Consider the following 20,558-nt stretch of genomic DNA (forward strand, 5'->3'; position numbering starts at 1 on the left):
CAAAAAACACTTCTAAATTCTCATCTTTCATTAAATTTAAGGAGCCATTTATTATCAAATTAACGCACCATCTTCAGCACAAGATGTTACAATTTTATCAATATATTATTATATCTAAGTAATTTTTTGCTCATAATATAAATCTTTGGAGGTAGTGGTGTTCTCTAATCATTTACTGAATTACATTTCTCCAGCAAAATCAGTTTTATCTGCATATTTTGCGCAAGTTATCAATACGAATTTATTGCTTCATCCATTTACAATGAGAATTTTTGAGTTTACAGCTCTTCAACAAGTCATATTTCAATGTCTTCATCTGTCATTAATTCTTCTGCTAACAGTATTGTTACTGAGCATAAATTGTACGCCTTTGCGATCTTTTTCCGCAAATGATTTAAGAAATGTTGATGATACTGATGCTTTGATTAAATTCTCTGCTGTAGTATATAATTTCTCCCAGATTTAGTAATGCGTGCGGAAATTTCATAACTATCTTGAAGAGTATGATTAACAGTTGCAATATGAGAAATAAACAGACTTTAATGCTGCTTTTTTCTCAAAATTCCTCTTTAAATTCGGTACGTAATTTAAATCTTAATTTACATCAGCACTATGTTTGACTTCAAATGCGCCTCAAAATAGCCCCGTCTCATTGATTCATTGGCATGAAAGATAAAAAAAGGTGACAGTTTATCACCGACAGCAGATACGAAAACACGTATACGTTTTAAATATTCATTTGAATACTGACGAACCTATTTTTTTTTTTTTTTTTTTTTTTTTGTTTTTTTACTTGCTATACTCATTTAACCGTGCAACTGAAAGAAATAAATATAATGTAAATAAATATTAAATATAAAGTATATGTTAAAATAATTTATATTTAATTTAAATATATCATGTTTAATTATTAGTAGGCTTTTTTGAATGAATGAATAAAACAAACAAATTACTGAATTCCGGTAACTAAATATACGTATACGATACATACCTTTGTTTATTAGGGTTCTTCCTCAACAATAATTCTGTGCACAACGTAAGTGATTATTTATTTTCATCTTAAATGGCTAAATTTATCCAAATGTACAAGAAGCCCTAAGGTTAGGTGAAGGCAGCGAGCGTTTTATGAAATGAATCGTTTCACATAATGTGCGGAGTTCACAATAGGCAACAATTTAGGCAACCACTTTTTTTTTTTTTTTTTTTTTTTTTTTTTTTTGCATGTCATGAGCAATCGTCCAATATAGTACGTACTATTCTTTCACCATGACATAAGCAGTACTCTTCGAGTTAATTGTAGTTGATTTACTCCAAACTTTTAAATGTGGCTCAATAGAAAGTACAACACTTTTAGCGAAAACTTATTTCAAACCGAGACACCAACAATTCTAATTTTAATACAGATTAAATCATAGTAGATAGTTCGTTATTTTTTAAACTCTATACGATCTTATTTTCGAGTTGTTCTACTGAATAATCGAACTATCCCTCAGTGGGGCTTGAGACTCATTTTGATACGCTCTAGTTTAGACTAAGCAAAATAAATCAGCTGCCTTACTTATATGATGAGTTTTATCTTTTTATCAACAATCATTACATGCAAGGTGTGTGACTTGGGCACATTTCATTACGTATTGAAAAATTCATGCATTAATAGCTATGCATTTGATACAAAGGGACAAAGTACATTTATGTTAACTTTTAAGGAAATAAGTAAAAAAAAAAAAAAAATGTTGCTTCTAAATATTACAGACAAATAAATTGAGCAAATCATAATAAATAAATTCAGTAATCGGATAGATAGCATACTAAAAATTCTCATAAGGTATTTCTCCTGCCTTCTTATAGCCTGCCTTTTTGGTGTAATGGTCAGCACGCTCGGCGCGTATTCGAGAAGTCCGTGGTTCGAGTTTCAGCGAGGACATTGCACATTTTTCATGTATCCTGATTCCAAATAACCTAATGGCTCTACAATGACATTTAAAAATGAATTAAATTAGGTGAATTATAGATTGCAACTTTTAAGCATATATAAATCTCTAATTTAAAGTAGTATGCTACAAAAGGTTTGACATATTTATTCTAAGTCTTAATCAAAAACTAAATTTTGAAGCTGCTGGGAAACATCACTTCGATTTATTTGATAGTAAATTAGAGAAAGGCTTTCTCTAGGACTTGTAAGACACTCTAAACAAAACCAAGATCGCAAAAGAAGAGCGGAAAATCAATATAGTTTTGGTACAAGAGATCTGAGAAAAATCAAATTAATCTCAGATCAACTAAAGCGTGGAACTGGTAGTCCTGAAACGCAAAACTCAATTTTTTCAGATCTGCAAATGAGACGCCAAGAAAAAAAAATAAAGTCTCTCTCTAAAGAACGTACAGACAGGCATATAAAAAAAGAGTAATTGCAGATATCATTAAAAAATGCGAAAAAAGCTATAAAAAGAAGGAAAAGAAAAGTAAGCAAAAGGGACTTCCTAAAAAGTAAAATTGCAAATTCGATAATGCTAAAACAGGATGATATTAAACAAAGAAAAGCAGTGTGCCTACAAAAAGATATAAGGAAGGAAAATCTTTCTCCTTTTATCCCTGTGTTATAATTAAAGCGTAGCAAAAGCAGAACAGAAATTACTTACATATGGCATTGAACTTTTTAAATTATTAAACATTCTTTCTAAATAATGTGCAGTATATTATCTGCATTTCCGAGTTTGAGTTTTACTAAGGATTTTTCTTGTTAATTAGTCAATATATTACACTTTTCTGAAGAGGGAGAGGGGAATGAAGATTCCTTTATAGTGACGTAACACTTGCGCACATAGCAGTTTCACACAAGCGGTATTTTCGCACATCCATCCCTGCGGAAACTTTCTATCAGGTGTAACCAGTTATGGACAACAAGTGATACTTCACAGCTAGTAGGAAACAATCAACCAGCATAATTGTTTCCTGACTTGATTTTTTTAGGTAGAGTCCATTCCTGCTATGAGGGCTCTGTATTTTTATTTATTTATTTATTTATTTATTTATTTTTTAAGTTCTTTTAGAACATTTATGTCAAATGAATTTCACACTTACTGAAGTATCTGAAGGCAAACCATGCGCAATGGTATAACCATCATTGGTATCGACAGTTTCATGTTAATGCAAATTCTAAAATGACATCATGGAAATGCATTAAAAGTAAAACTAAAAGATGCAAAGAGGGGATGACGACGCAAATAAAGTAGTTTTGAATGTTACAGAACATATTTGTAAGTCTCACGTGGCCGAAGCAGTTAGTTAAAGCTCATTTGTCGAATGCATGTAAACGAGCAAAAGGAAAAGATGGCTTGATACAAAAGTACTGAAATCAATGGACCCTGTTTGACAATTATATGACCTTTTAGTTAATATATCATTACCTCAAGGTTTCAAGTCATCTGTTAAGCTTATGGTTCTAAGCTGGAGCAGATAGCATTAAGGATTTTGCATGCTTTCTTTTGTGCGATAGCAAAAAACATAGACGGAGTTTTCATATTTAACACTGAAAAAGGAAGACAGGGTTTGAAACTCAGCACAAATTTTTTCATGAATGGAACGCTCAACAGCTGTATTCTTTGCAACTTAGTGGACGAAAATGAAGTAGCTCAGTGGACAAATACAAAGTGGTGACTGTAGCATATGGCTCTGATGCTCCGTAGAAAAGAGGAACTTTATCATAAAATTTTCTAATGATTAAAGGAAGAACCTGGGTCGAATCTGAAACACGTTATAATAGATTTTGGAAGCGGCAATTAGTGCCATAAGAGGCTTATTTTCCAGTGCAACCATCAAAGGATGCAATTATCATTTTACGCAAGTTTCTTCACGAAGCATCTAAGACATTAGCATGGTATACCAGAATTTGAAGAAATCTGAATAGCAGCAAGCCATAACCTTGCTCAGGTAAAGTAACTGTAAGCAACTGGATTAAATGACTGTCATGGAAGTTTTAATGAAGGAAATCATGAGTGGATTAAAAGTAAAGGAAAATCTAATAGTACACTAAATTTCCTAAACGGAATAATAATTCAATATGTTCTTTTTTCGGCTTATACCAGGATCTGAAGTCATCACACGCTGCATTGTTTGAACAAAAACATTGATGTCTAAATTAAGACGATTTTGTATTTAGTTAAATGCAATGCATGCATTAGATGTAAGTATAAGTTAAGAAAATTATTTTTAAAAAAATTGTTAGTATATTTTATTGAAAAAAAAACTCCAATGTAAGATTCATAATTAGCCTAGAAAGCAACTTTAGAGTGGCATAAATTTTGAATAAAACTGCCGATTTCGGAGGAGATCAAATACAGGTTCCTTTGAGAGAGAAAAGAGAGGACAAAAGGGGGGAGAAAAATTGCCATAAGTATTCAAAAATCTATCCTAATGATATCCTTAGAATCTATCCTAAGGATGCTTTTCTGTCCTTAATAGATTAGGATAGATTTTGAATACTTAATTAAGAATTTATTTTAAAGAATTAAGGATAGATTAAAAATTTAAATTAAGAATGGATTTTAAAAAGCTATTACAGTCATCTAAAAAAAATAGTAGCACAGATTTTCCACTTAATGTGTAAATGATGAGAAGACAGTAGATTAAATGCACATAAAATTTTTTTTCAAGTTAAAATTTTTCAGAAAACAGAATTTTATATTAAAATGTAGTGTATTTTATCTGTTATATTAGAATCAATGAATACTATTTAACTTCTGAAACGTTTAATGAAAACGGCAGTTATCATTATCCCTTTTAAAGTATTAGTATTTTAAGGCTGCTTCTTCAAATTAAAATTACGAATTCTTTGCTGTGAAACGTTTCTATGCTTTCACGGTCAACATCAACACGACTACATCACCACTCCTTCCTGTTTAAGGGTAAGAATTCATTGAACTAGCCCTTTTTCTTCTAAGCCCTGATTCGACTCGGGTTCATGTCTTTGCGAATGGGCAGAGTAGCGTGGCGATTTTTATGATTTCTATCATATTTTATGTGAATAGCAGCTACTTTCCCATAAGAAGTGTCCGCGAAGCTAGTCATTCCTTTAAAAAGATAATCTTAATAATTTCACTGTAATCTATTAAATTCAATCTAACCCAGACATTTGTGCATTTTGTGGTCTTCAGAGGCAGATTCATGAAGTGAGGGATCCAACCTTAGCTAGATTTTTGGAAGCTCCTATAAGATAGAAGCTATGCTTATAATTTTTTGAAAATTATAAGCATAGCTTCTATCTTGGAATGTGGAACCCCTTTCGATTGCAACTTATTAGAGCCATAAATCCGCATCTCACAATTTTATTAATAATTTAAGTTATAATTAGGCCGTTGTAAAAACAATGACAGAAAAATAATGCTAATTAATTCAATTATAACTATCTAATATTATTATTTTATTATTATTTTCCCTTGAACAAATTAAAGGGGTATTGCTAAATAGCAATAACTATTTTTTCCAATCTGAATCATGGGTTTTATTTCCAGACAATTAATTTCGCTTGACTATTTCTTTCTTAAAAAAAAAATTGGCTCTAAAATAAATCCTTTAAATCATAAGCCGATGGGGCAGTTTTAAGTTTCGCTGAAAGAGTAGGAGGATGGGTGTTAAGCGGAGGCTGCAAAAGCGATTAAAGATATCCGCCCTTTTGGTTCGAAATAACCGATATATATCTGATTAGTGTTAAGTGCAAAACCTGGTCGAAAGCATTTCCAGAACCCAAATCCGATTGGGACCAGACCATATGGTCGTCGGATTTGTCACCCTATCCTCCTGGCCTCTTCTCCCCACCACGCCCTTTCCCCTTTACCCGAGCTTTTATCCCCCGCCGCGTCAAATACAACACCTACGATTCAAACAAGACCTGTCGACTTTTCCCGTCTCCTCTCAAACAGGGGTTGCCATAGACGTGAAGAATATCGCGCCAAGGACTGAAATCCAATGTACGAAAGGGGCAAGAGCAGATAGAGTAGTAATTCGCAGATGAAGTATTCCTCATTCAGTATTTTTTGAACTAAATTTTCATTAAGCTGTGGAAGGCAAAAATCCTAAATGGTACAAGAAGACTAAAAATAACCTTTTCTAAGTAGGTGGTAATAAAGGAACAAGGTAATAAAAATGCAGCGAACATTGTGTAAGACAGAAAAGTAAAACTTTTCTTGTCTTTCGGAAGTACATGAAAGCTAGGATTGCCAGGATCAGTGCTACATAAAATGGTAATAAAATGCAGGGAACATTGAGTAAGATGTATACGTTTTACTTTTTCTGTCTTTCGGAAGTACTGAACGCTACGAACTCCCCTTTTTAATCTAATTCGCCAGAAACAGTATACCAAAAAAATACTATATAGCAAAAGTAGTTAATTTCTGCACATGACGATGACCAATTTAAGAGGCATGTTGGCACCAAAGCTGAACAATGTATTTTCTTGGAACAATATTTAGGAACATGTGCTTGAGCAATGAATGCATTTTATATCATAAATTAACTCCTCTATTTATTTAAAATTACCATTATGAATGAACAGTCTTGCAACAAGAATAATACAGACAGTAATTAAGATGTCTTTTTGAATAGATTATTTCAATAAAACATTTATGTCTCTAAGTTTCAGTAATTACAATGTCGCAACTAAATAAGAACATTAATTTTAATTATGCAAAGAAGTTCAATATATTATTTTTCAATATTGATATATGTAACAAGTTTTTTAGAGGGTTAGAAGCAATAAACTGCCCACGCATTCGAATATTTGCAATTAGTTAAAAGAAATAAATTTGTTAATCTAACGGTGAATGGCAGAGAAATATCTCCTAAGGGAAATTGCCTGTAATTGGCTATCCGTGCATTTTTTAATATCATTTGCAATTCAAAAAATAGCAGAACAATAAAAATCAGATTCATCCATCAAAGCGTTAATTTTGCAGTGCTAAAATCGATGAGCACTGGTAGTTCGACCAGGCCCAGCTGCCTACGACTTGATTAAGAAATAACTTACGTTTATGGAAATCTTACCGTGCTATCTACATGACAGAAAGGGAAATAATGGAAACCCTTCCAGAAGATCATCAACGATTTTGCTAACAGAAGAGAGACTGAAATGGCACTTTAGAATGTTGGAATTAAAAATGTATTTAGAAAATGAATAGACGAGTGTCACAAAGATCGCCTCCGGTGGCAAAAGCTGAAGCTAAGCCATTGCTCTAAACTTACTATAAGTCAAGAGAAAACGGCTTGGAATATTAATAATTAAAATAATTTTACACTTCCCCGTCTTTGAAATAATAAAAAACAAACTTTAAATTTCATATTTTAAACTAATTAACGATGAAACTAATTAATGGTAAAAAAATTCTTATACCCTTATTTATTTCTTTTTCGAATTTTTTACCCTGGGGTATATTACGTTGTTCTACTTTTGTTAATTAAATTTATTTTTACTTATTTAATTAATTACTAAAATTATTATAATAAAAAGAAAATTATTAAATTTTTATCTAGTTAATTATTTTCTACTTTTTCCATTAGTTGAATAAAAATCTTCTATTGCTTAAATTAATTAAAATTTCTTAAAATACCAATTAATTAAAATTTCTTAAAATACCAATTAATTAAAATCATCATGCAAAAGATATATAACAATGCTCTTTAACCAGCGCAACAATTCCATGAAAAGAACTGCCCTATTAAAATGTTCAAAGTAAAATCATGATATAATTTTTTTATATAGATTTTTGATTCCTATACCCTTTACATCAGCTATATTATAAATTCATACTGCAACCAATATCCCTTGCCGGCAGGGTACTAAAGAGCCTTGAGCCTGGAGTTTAAAATACATATTTAAAAAATTACGGACAAAAAAAGAAAAAAAAAAAGCTAATAAAGTGACTCTTTGAGTTAAAGCATGAAAAGCCTGTACAAAGAAGAAGACAATAGAAATGACTGATTTTTTTAAAGTTATTTTTTCATGGCCCGTGATAGTTTTATTAAATTATTTTGTCCATATTATTATTTTTTTTAATCATTAGTTTTTCTAAAGAAAAGTTAGCTGTTCAAGTCATTTGATACATTCAAATCTCTTACATTAGAAGTTCCTAAGGTGCGATAAAGGAAGCAACGCAGCAACCTTCCTGGGGGTAAACAGGAGAAAAAGGAGGCGTGGTTTCTGAGTCGGATGGCGGTCACCGAGATCGATGGATTGACCAATTAGAGGCATCGGCAGGTGCGGTTTTCTCACGGGGGCGCGCTCCCGAACAAGAGGGTGTATTGACGGGGCTTTTTGGCCTTTCGACACCCACGTGATAAGGGAGTAGCGACCACAGTTTGCAGAGAAGAATGGGCCCTGAATCGAAAGTCAAAGAGGAGCAGAATTCTCAGGAAGGAATTGAAGAGACAGGGAGAATTCACCTCTCCTGCTCTCGGAGTTTACAGATATATTCTATTTTAAGGAATATTTCTTTAAACTTCAAAAGAAAGCTTGTACATGCAAACTTTTCTTTAGATTTCTTTTTCAAACGAGGAGGTTTTAAAGTTTTGAACTGCTTCTCAAATTTATTTTCTGAAAATATGTTACAAGCCGTGAATTAATAGCCTCAATTTTAATAATCATTCATGCAAATTAAAGCAGCTTTTAAATTGTGTATTTTCTATAAAAATTATATATATTATATAGAATATATATATATATATATATATATATATTAATTTCTTAAAATTCAGATTGTACATATTCAGACAGGTATTTTAAAAGATGATTGTCGAAATCAAATTTAACATGAGTAACTAGAGCATGTAAATTTAAATCTAATTATTTATTACTTATATCGTCATTCATAAAACCGCTAAAATTCTTGTATACATGCATATACTTATATACAGACAGAGAAGAGACAGAACTTTTTTATCGGTAGTAGTTTCTGTTAGCTAATTCAATCTGCAAGTAGCCAAAAATTTATTACACGGGAATGCCCAATGTGGCTCCCACGGAACTGCAACACACGCCGCGCTTTTCGATATGGTTTACGGTGTCGGGTGCCATGTCATTGGCCTCGGTTTCGAATCTCGAAAAAGTGTGAATTTTTGTGAATGTATAATGTGTTTGCGGCAGGAGTCACTCTCCTGTCGCCCTACGATAAATTCATTGGGCCGAAAGTATTTTCGAGAAGTTGAGAGTTAAGGAAGACAGATGAGAGATTCTAGGATTCTACTGTCATCGATAACGTGCTGAAGGCATAAAGCAACGGAGAAGCTTTTTTCCTCTTAGGCTTACATAAATTCTTAGATCTGGTTTGTATTTTCATGAGATTGGGAGGATAAATAATTACAGCAAAGCATTTAATAATCGAACTAAATAACAACAATTTTTATTTATTTATTTTGGCTATTGGAAGGATCATTGTACCTAATCATAAGCATGCATGTCAATATACCTCTAGTCTAGGTGCGATTAGTCGATATTTGTCATCTTCAACGAAATCTGATGAATGATTAGCTAATGGTATTTACACATGCAGCACATTACAGATTAAGAAAATAATGCAAAGTCGAGTTAAGTATAAGTCGAGTTCAGTTCCAGGATAGCATAGCCATATCATTCAATGAGACGATCTGTATTCTGACCTTTATTTTACAAGCAGGTCTTCGGAGTTTTTGCCTTTAGTTATGACTAAAAAAAGAGAAATAATTAAAAAAGTAATAAATAAAAAGATTTTAATCCATTTTGAACTGTAAAAATTCTATGAATATTTATGTTTTTGACAACGGCATTTAGGTAGAGCCAGTTAATGAGAAATCATGTGGAAAAACATAACTAATTGGGAGCACATAAGAATAATGCAGTTAAGTTTATTTTCAAATACGTGAAAATTCACGTTAATTGTTATATAATAATAATTTATGTATATAAATGACGTTTAAATGAAATTCTGATCAAGTATGGAAAAAGTAATTATTGTTAATAATCATATACTGATTCAGAAGTTAAACAACAAAAATCAGCGTTATATTTTCACACAAAACTAGTTTCGATGGTTTTACCGAACTACCATCCTCAGCTGCAAAACCACAAATGAGGATATTTGCGGTTTTGCAGCTGAGGATGGTGGTTCGATAAAACCATCAAAACTAGTCCTGTGAAAATTTTGAAATGCGGTTTGCAGCTGAAAAATATAACGCTGATTTTTGTTATTTGACTTCTGAATTAGAATTTGTTTGGCGTGTTATTGTGTCGTAATTAATCATATACTGGTTTTGCTTAACGACGAAAGTGAATAAATGCCTTCGTGGTGTAACGTAGCACACGTGACGCGTATTCGAGAGGTCCAGGGTCGAGTATCGGGGAGGGCATTGCACATTTTTCAAATTTCCTGCTCCAAAAAAATCTAATGACTGTACAGTAGCATCCGAACTAAAAAGGTATTGGACTGAAAATGTGGTGACCCAAAAAGGGTTGTCATCACCAGGATTTGGCGATTGGGTCCCCTAATACCCAGTTGTCCTTTAAAAGGGTGAGTATATAAAGTATTTTCTCCCTCTTTTCAGTATGTCTTCGTGGTGTAATTAGAAGCATACTGGACATGTATTCGAAAGGTCCAGGTTCGAGTCCCGGTGAGAGCACTGCTCATTTTTTATCTCTTTTGCTTCAAAAAAACATAATGATTCTACAGCATCTTTCTTTCACGCAGGACTTACCGTTTTTGCTTTCTCGAGCGAAGCTGTAAATTGCTACTTGTAGCCTTGTTTAAAGAATGTAATTCATAAATAACTTGTGATGCTAGATCTTCAAATTTTACATGACTTACGTGTTCATTAATTTCATTGAGAAGAAACTATTACCGAAATCTGAGATATAGTTCTTCTAAACTGATCTAAATAAGGATCAGTACTTCATATATATTTCGGATAATGTAAATATGATGTTTTGGCAAACTAGTATCATACATGAACATAGACTCGAGTGCAAAACTAAGAGAACTTGCAAATTATATCAGTTTTTACGAAAAGTAATGACCTGAACTTACTAATTATGCCACCGAAGATTTATGCAAATATTCAAAGTCGAATACGTAAACGTACACGTGCGTGTCTGAGAGGCTGGGATTATGCAAGTGATATAAGCGCACGAGGGGTTGTCGGGAGGGATTCATGCGCTCGTACTCCTTCACGATATTCTTGGCGTTTCTTGCAAGAGTTGGGTAAATTTTATAAGCTTTTAAGTCAAATAAGTAGCCAAAACTGTATGGTTGACGGAATGAAATGGAGAATTGTCGGTATTGGAGACAGAATAATACAAACACAAATGCTTACAGAGCTTAATGTAACGCTCAGTGTCATATGAAGTTTGTGGAAACAGTTTCAGGCCGCTGGATTCATATCGAAAAGAACTGGCATTTTCAGCGCAGTGACGCAGGACTGCTACGGCTTTCAGTTCTCACGTTAAGCTGAATGCTGCCACCAGAACTCGAGTTTTAAGGTCTATGGTTGACCGAAGGCTTTATGATACAGGCATGTATGCTAGAAAACTCTCTGTGTTTGACCCGCTTATGGCAGAATACAAGAGAGCTCGTTTAGCATGCTGCAGACAACACGCGTCTTGGAGCAAACTTCAGTAGCAAGTGCTTTTTACAGATGAGTTGAGATCCAACCTGGTTGCTGGTTCTCGGCGTACCTGCATCTGGAAAGAGCTTGGAACACAATACCATTCCTTTCTCATCAGGAAAAGGAATCACTACTGTGATTAAGGTGTAATAGTGTAAGCAGGCATGTTGGACGGACGCACACCTTGCACGTTTTTAACAAAGATTTCCTGAGTACTTGGAAGTATAAAGAGGGCATCTTAGAGCCCTAGGTTCGACTTTTCAGGGGCGCAGTTGATCCTGTGTTCCTGTTAATGGATGACAACGCTCATCCACATATGGCTCAGCTTGTCAAATTACCTGGAAAGTGAGGATATTCGCTGCATGGATTGGCCAGCCATATCTCCGGACCTTAAAAGCATTCCTTTGAAGCTTTTGGACGGCAATTTCACCTCGCGATCATCCTCTGAGAGTTGAAAACTGCATTGTTGCAGGAAGGGGATCAACTACCATATGAACTCCTCATTTGCCTCCAGTGCGGTATGCCGTCATGCTCTGCGATGTGTCTGGCTGTGAGGAGAAGAGTCCAATACCCCATATTGGACTCATTTTTAGTTCGTTATCTCAATGTACTATGAGCTTTACTGATAATTATGCGTACATAAAATGAATGGCTTTTGAACGGTACATCTCTTTCTCTGTTATAAGTCTATATTCATACAAAATTTCGTTAAAATCCGTCTATTAGGTTTTCAGAAATTCAATTTAGATTTTGTTTTAAGTTACTTGTTTTGTTTTAAGTTTGTAGATAGTAAGATTTTATTTTTCAGTTCATGGGTATCTGGAGAGCACAACACTATTTTACTGTTTACAAGCATCACTTGCCATAGCACAGCAATACAAACTTATTGTAATATATTTTGGATATATTTCCCCCATTTTTGATTCGATATTTTATAATTTTAAGATTTATCGTCCATTACTTGCTCTCTGATTTCTCTGTTCTCATTTTCTGATCCATGTGATGCGCTTAAGTAAAGAGATCAGTAAAACAAAACTAAGAAGAATTATGTGATTAACATAAAGCTATTTCTTCCTCGGTAGGTTGAATTACAAAGTTATTACTTAGCAAACAAGATAAAAATTACATCAGGACATTACATTAAGAATTAACTGACAAAGTATCCCTCCAGATTAAGATGATGCTCACATGTCTATCCGTATAGTAGATATCAAGCTGAGCTTCAGTTTTTCTAGGTGCAAGTTCTAAAAGTATTAAGTCGTATTAAGTTTAACTTCGATGCAACTAATAAGCTCATCACTCACTCATAAATGCTTTACATATGTTACTTACACAAACTATTACAAGTTTTTCGAAAAAAAGAAACATCAAATATCAACCGGGCTTTCACTGGGATTCAAGCTATGGATCTTCATTGTTAGATGGACACGTTGACTACTAACATCATAATATGACGGAGTAATGCGGTTTCATTAGTCACCTTGTAAACTAAGAAGAGGCGCGAGATCCAATCAGCTAAATGCAGGAGCTAACGAGTTAGCGTTCACCAAATTTTAGCTCGGGTACCACTGTGAAAAATACTAAGTTTTTTTACTATTGAAACCGTGAGAAATTAACTGTGCCTCCCCGGGAATCGAACCGTCGATCTTCTAATGTCAGCTAGACTTCTTGACCATTTACCTTACAAGAACACATACAGGGAATGCTGCAATTTATTACAACCTTACCTGATATTTATAAAAAATTTGTATTTAGATCTATAAAAATAACAGCTAGCAAGTCACAATTTAAGACTTATCAGCTAATTAATAATCTTTGTTAACCTTTTAGTTTAAACGATTATGGTAAAGCACGCTATAATTGTTTGCATAAATGCGACTATTCATTTTTTGAAAACGTATTGAGAGAAGCTGGTTAGTGTTCACATTACTTACCGAAAAAGTAAGAAATCACCTGCTGATCATTCGCCGGGTTTGGAACCCGCATCATACTATTCCCTAATGATTAGTAATGCTCTCCACCTTCTATTAGATAATTAAGAAAGCAGTAAAAGTTAAGAACTAAATCTTACAAGTCAAGCTCACTTTTCAGATTTATAATTAGTTGCATTAAACTCTATTCTTTATATTGATACTTTACAGTAGTCTAGCTTCTAGATTTCCTTTCGTTTTCTAATATTGAGATGATGCGTGTTACATTTCTCAGAATCAAATGATTTAATGGATATGTCAATTTACTTGGGTTCTGTATACAAAAAAAAAAAAAAAAAAAAAAAATCACAAGTTTTAAATTAACTTATAGTCAAGAATTAATTCGCACGAAAGTTTGTAGGATCTGATAAGTATCAACAATTAGAGGTCGTCAGAAATGACCGATAGGAAATCGTGATCGTAACTTATATGCCAGAAAAGAATGCAAATTAATGGTGATTAGATTATGCAATCTCAGACTATTAAACAGCTAAGTGAAAAAGAAATTATATGATTATATTTAGTTTAGATTGCCTTCAAAGAGTTGTCTGACTCATTCATGCCTGACTCAATTATATTCAAGTACTCAAACTGATAGTACTAAATAATACAAATGTTTATACCCAAAATATGTATTACTAATCAAATGCGTGATTCTCACTGAGATGTATTAATTGCAAAATAATGGCAAATTAAATTTTAAGACGAGCATATCAGGTTTTAAATGTAGAGATTTGCAGTTCATTAATACTAATGATTTCTTCACATACTTTGAGACGTATAAAATGTAAAGTTTTATCTTCATGCATTCCATCTGCAATTTTAATTTTCCATTTTTTATAACGAATTTAAAAAACAAAATCACAATGATAAGAATAAAAATGCTTTAGTTAATAGCAAATTAGGTAGAAACGAAGAAATATTCATTATGTGTTAATGAACTTTGAATTAATCATAATTGTTTTTATGAGTAAACACTAGTCGAAATTTTAAATATATTGTTACGAAATGTACAGGCGTGGTAAGATAGCTTCCCCGCAAAGCAGTTTTAGGGTTGCCATAAAATGGCAAGGGAAGGCAAAGTTGCCACATTTGGAGAGAAATCGCCCATTTGGCGACAAAATTTTCGATATGCCATGGACGGATGGAGAAACTTCTGGAACGAATTCTTACCGGTTTAGCCCAGAATGTTCTCGAACATCAGTCAAAAGCTATATAAACCCTGCTAGTCCGCAGTTAGTGAGAGTGTGCGAGTAAGAGTGCCTCTTCTAGCGATCTGATAGTCAGTCATTGAGCGAGGGCCGAGTGGGTCGTCGAGTGCACCGACGGAGTCTGTTAGTGCATCGTCGAGAGAGCGTGTTGAGCTCCGGGAACGACTGAACCGAAGAGTCGGGAGCTGTGCTCGTGTGTCGTCGAGTGCATCGCGAGTTGTAGCGTGGAGAGTCTCGAGAGTACGTGGAGTTCCAAGAACGACCAAGCATAGTCGGGAGCTGTACTCTGGTGCTTTGTAGGAAGCTGTTTTCACCGTTATTGCCTGACAGTGTGAAGGCTGTGTCGCTGATTGTTCCAGCGTGTTTATAGTAGATCTTCGACGACTGTAAAAAGTGTTGTTGGAACTGTCCTGATGATTAATACTGGCTAAATAAAGTGTGTTTCGATACTTCATCAAATGTCGACGTTATTCACTCCAAATCCACACGATCCCCGTACGCACGTGAAGGACGAAAATAATGTAACAATATTTTAGAGATTATAATAGTATAGAATAAAATAATAGAAAGATCTGGGGAAAATATCAAAATACGTAAGACGTAACGTAAAACATTTAAGATTACATAGATTTCTATTGTGATTCGAACAGAACTCGAAGCCTGTAACCTCTTTGGACATTTTTTTCTTAGGATTTTTTGCCATGGATTAATTTTATATTGGTTTATTTAAGATTAGTATACACAGAGCTAGCTGCAAGAGAATTTAATTCTGTTAAGTATGGGCAGTATATAAGGATAATATATTAGAAGTCCGTTATCCGACAGTTTGAGAATTCTGAGTATATTTGCAGGTCAAGGCAAAGAATTTCGTAATGACGCTCGACAGCAAGGAAGTCTCATATTTGAAACAAGCGGTCTAACCAGCGTCGCTAGATATTGGACAAAGATGATTTCAAGATAGTATGTAGATTTATTTTCAACAACCGAATCGTTAAGACCTCTGAGACTCGTGGTTTGATCAAGGTAGAAACCTAGGCGATCAGGATAGATGCAGGGTGTGTTTCGCGGTTTTCTCCATGCCTAACGTAAATATGAGGCACTTTCTTTTAAAGTTTTTTCCACGAAAGCATCCCTTGCATTGGGCAGATAGCTATCGCGTGCTTTTCCAAATTCAGATAACCTAGCATAACTTATTCAAGTCAGAATGCACCTTTGAATGAAGGCCAGATATGCTGAATTTATAAAGGAAATAAATTTTAAAATGCAGTTACGAATATAAATATGCAAGAATCTTTCCCATTTAATATATAACTTTCATGCAGTTGCAGCTGTTTTATTTAAGCGGTTTCAGACTGTGAACAGCTATATTTTGATGTATGTTAGTTTCTTATACGGACTTTTAAATGACTATATTAAGTTTAGTTTACCTTAAAAGATTTTGTTAAGTGCTCGTAAAATGTTCGGAGTTTTAGTGTTAAATTTAAAGGCATGTAAATCACCAAGAAGTTCAGTTATTCATAAAATAAGAAAGAATAAAAATTTTCAAGAAAGACTCAGTAAACAGTTGGCCATCATCAATTGGTCAGAGTATTATATGTCTTAAGTATTCTTTTTAATTGGGAAATTTAGTTGACCCCTTCTAGTAACGGCGTTCAGTTGCTGTAGAAAGAAACAGTAAGGAATCAACGCAAATCTAAAACACATTTGGTTCTAGATCAAAGAACAGCATGCGACACTTATAAATGCTTTTATCACTGGGAACAGTTTTACAACAATTACAAGAGTTTTTGCTTAAATTATTATTGTAATACTGGATCATATCTGATATACCTAAATCATCCAACAACTGAAAATTAAATGTGAAGTTAAGGAAGATAGATCGATCCGGTCTCCGCCACATGATGCAATTGTTAAGGCCAATATTCATATTGCCATCATGTCCAAAGTTAGTTTTATATTAAGTTTGAAGAAAAGATAAAAGAATTTCAACCTGATAGAAATAAACGTTTCGACATCTGATTCAGTAACTATGTCCAAATCTAGTTTTTCATACAGAAAGTGTTACAGATTGCTGTGTGCTGGTTACAGATTTACTGTGTTGCTGGTGACGGCATGTCCTATGTACACCATTGCTAAAACAATGGAAACCACTATATTTTACGTACATTTTACATAACATTTGAATAAATAATATGAATAAATTATAAAACCTTTATTACCTTTACAAATTGATTACTGACAATGCTCTCAACCATTGATTAACATTTGAATGGGACAAAATTTTGAATATTATATCTTGTGAATTTTCTTTAATTTTTTATTGACAGGTTAACTTAAATTTGTTTCACATATTTATAAGAAATTCTTACAGTTTTATTCGTTAGCTTTAAAATTGTATCTAAGTTTTTTGCTTCCTCGTATTAATTTTTATATTTTGTCTATGGGGACTGTTTAATTTTTCGCAAGGTCCACAACTTATAAAATTTTCGGTCTCATATTTTGAGCTGCAAATATGATATATGCATTCTATTACATGTTGCATTCTATTGTATAGCGTTTTAAATTATTTCGTAATTGTAGATGTGATTTTTTACATAACACGAACTGTATGGATTACTGTAATGACAGTTTCTTGGATAATCTAAAAATTTGTTTAGTTGGGTAGTCTTTTTTGGTTAATCAAAATACGTACTTACTACAGTGTAAGTCAGGGAATTTTTTATCTGTTTCAGAACAGCTTATACAATTAAAAATGAAATTATTTTTATTTGCCTAAACACATAATTAATTTATTTTTCAATTAAAGTAAAACAGTAAAATTATGCTTACTGTTTTACTTTAATATAATGTGAGTAAGGTACTTTATTATAGTGTAAGTTTTACTGTAGTGTAAGTAAGGGAATTTTTTTTGTATGTGTTTCAAAAAAGCTTATATAATTAAAAATGAAATTCTTTTTGTTTACCTAAACACATAACTAATTTATTAATTTCTTTTTCAATTAACGTAAAACAGTAAAATTATTATTTACGTAATAAAAACTCTTCATAACTAAATAATTCTTTAAAACTATTCATATTATTATTCTTATCTTATTACACATAATAATATGAATCATATTATTTTTATATTAAAGTAAAAGAGTAATAAATTAAATTTTCCCTAGTAAATCAAAACGCATAACCCATTTCTGTTCAATAACAATTAAATCGGGAAACTATTTCTTAATCCACATAAAATAATACTCTAATCAACGTAAAATAAAAATACCTATTAATTATAAAATAATATTGAAAGTAAATGACGCAAAAGAATTATAAAATTCTCTTTGTGTCATATTTAAATCAATAAAATATAGCAAAATCTGAAATAAATGAGAACTTCAATTTTGCTTTCGTCTTTTATTCCCCACTTTGCAGCTCTCAAATCCTAAATTGCCTCGTATTTATAAGCAGTATAACTAAGAATTATAAACAAAAGAAAAATATATTTCTTTACTTGCAAAAATGTATGAGGAGACAGATTTTGCAGTTTTATATAAATCATACTCAAAATCACAAAGCATGGCGTTTTAATATTTTAATATTCTGAAATTTTTATTTACAGCTTCTAAAACAAGTTCCAGCATAGATTACAAGTAACCGTGTATAGATATCAGCAAAGCCTTTTACAGTGAATATGGCGGCGATATGAAAGGAGGAAGGAAATTGTTGCGTCGAGTTGGGTTAAGAATGACTAGGATGTCTTGGAGGGCAACACGTAGTTTAGTGCTTCTCTGCCAAAACTGAGCAATTGCAAAAAAGTTCGTTTTAAAGTGTTGTTCTCGTAAGGCGCTGCATTAGGGATTGCATTTTAAATTTACTATAACTTAAAAAAACTTAATCTCAGCATTTTATTTCACTATTGAACAACTTCGTAAGAAACTAGAAAATTTATTTCTCCTTTAATCTATAAACCAGAGCTTTTATCATTCAAGAATGGCAAAATCTCATTTTAGAAATAATTTCAGAAATTGTAAGAAAATGAAATACAAATTTTTAAACTTCTAAAGTTAAACTAATATAAATTTTTGCGGGATTTATGCTACGAATTTACATGACTTTTACTTGACTTTGATTTGGTTTATAACACAGTTTTATTACAAGTGGAGTGCATATGATTATTTTAAGAAAACATGGACTTCAACATAATATCAGCGTATTTAATTTTGATTATTTCACACATTAAGTCAAGTCAGATAAATTGCATATGCGTTTGTGACACTTGATTTTAAGTTTTGATAACAGTTAGCTTTTGATTGATTCTTCCCTTTATGCCTTGTTTTTTCATGTGCTTGCTCAGTCTTCTGAGCAAATTCTGTGGCAAGCGACTATAGTTAAAATGAATGACTCTGAGTAGATGTTGCCCTCTAAAGCCATTCTGAGTAGATACTGCTACTAATTGCCAAGAGAGACCCTTTAGTCTCAAGTATAATTGAACGCTTGATGTTGTCATGGTTGGTAAGTACTGAATGTTGCGCTTTTTCTGCTCTGCCAGTTAGTGTTGTAGTTTCAAGAATTATGATCCATATAAGATACTGTAGAGTTCCAGCGAAAAGCTTTCAACAAGGAATTGAATAACATGATTTATATTACTTTAAGTGTAAGAACTAAAATTACAAGGAAAAAGGCTTTATTTTAATTTGTACCTTTTGAGTTGTATCTTGATTTCACACTAAGTATTAAGAGACGATTACTCTTCAACAAGTAGAGGTTAACTTCTAAAGGTTAGCAATTAAAGGCAAATAGTATAATTAAATACTCAGACTGTTTTAACTGTTATATGTTTATCAAGTTTACTTTTATAATATTTATTTTCACTGATAAAAATATTTTACCATGCTGTTAAACTCGCTTTCTGAATTCGAGCTTTTTTATGTGACATGATTATATAGCTTTTACGTGAAATTTGAATTCAAACTTTTATATATAAAGCGTTATTGCTTATGCAACATTCAACATGAAAATAGTATATTTATAACTTAAATAATGATTGAAATTAAATAATATTATTACAGCGTAGTATTAAATAAACGAAGGTACCATGAAGAAAAAACTGAATAAATAGTAAGCATTAAACAGATCAGATAAACGATTTTTAGGTATTACTTAATGAAACTATAATCCATTTTTTTAGGCTTTGTAAATGTTGTGGACTCAATGTTCTTAATAATTATATTTAACTGAATCTTAACCGCTGGATTGTAAGCAAAGAACAAAGCACATATAAAATAAATTATCTAAAGAAACGAATTTCTTTCGTTTGCGTTTAAAATTTGAGAACAATATACCAGCAAACAAGATTAATGACAATACATATATCGAGAAGGAAACATTTGAATAAAAATAATTACCTTCTTTCCGCATACAGACACTGAGGCATTTTTTCAGTCGACAGGCCTGGCACTGGTTTCTACGAGCAACGTCCACTACGCAGCGGCCTTGTTCTTTGCAAGAGTATTCTAAATTTCGACGTATACTGCGTTTGAAGAATCCTCGACACCCATCACAGCTAGGAACTCCATAGTGTCGACCAGAGGCCTTGTCTCCACAAACACGGCACAATACTTCCGGTTTGTCTGGCGCCATATTCATTGCCCTAAAGAAAATTTGACAGTCTTAAACGTTATAAAAACTTAATTGTAGTACATGTAAACTTGGTGTTTATATACCCCTAGTGGAGGGAAATGATTTTCCAAAGAACTTCAAAAGGTTCAAA

At 32.7% G+C, this 20,558-nt stretch overlaps 1 protein-coding gene across 3 annotated transcripts in view; it reads right to left on the bottom strand.

The window, feature by feature from the left end:
• The window catches only part of LOC118189551 (photoreceptor-specific nuclear receptor-like), a 125,515-nt gene that overhangs the window by 48,560 nt on the left and 56,397 nt on the right, over window positions 1–20,558 (bottom strand). For all 3 annotated transcript variants that reach the window (XM_035360172.2, XM_085816810.1, XM_085816811.1), the window contains one exon: window positions 20,194–20,438. In XM_035360172.2, coding sequence (XP_035216063.1) covers window positions 20,194–20,434 — 241 coding nt within the window. In that variant the 5' untranslated portion in view covers window positions 20,435–20,438. The remainder of the gene's footprint in view (window positions 1–20,193; window positions 20,439–20,558) is intronic.

The sequence above is a fragment of the Stegodyphus dumicola genome, chromosome 5, assembly GCF_044657685.1.
Source record: "Stegodyphus dumicola isolate Sdum_Otavi_A_Nest chromosome 5, ASM4465768v1".
In the NCBI taxonomy this organism is placed as follows: Eukaryota; Metazoa; Arthropoda; class Arachnida; order Araneae; family Eresidae; genus Stegodyphus; species Stegodyphus dumicola.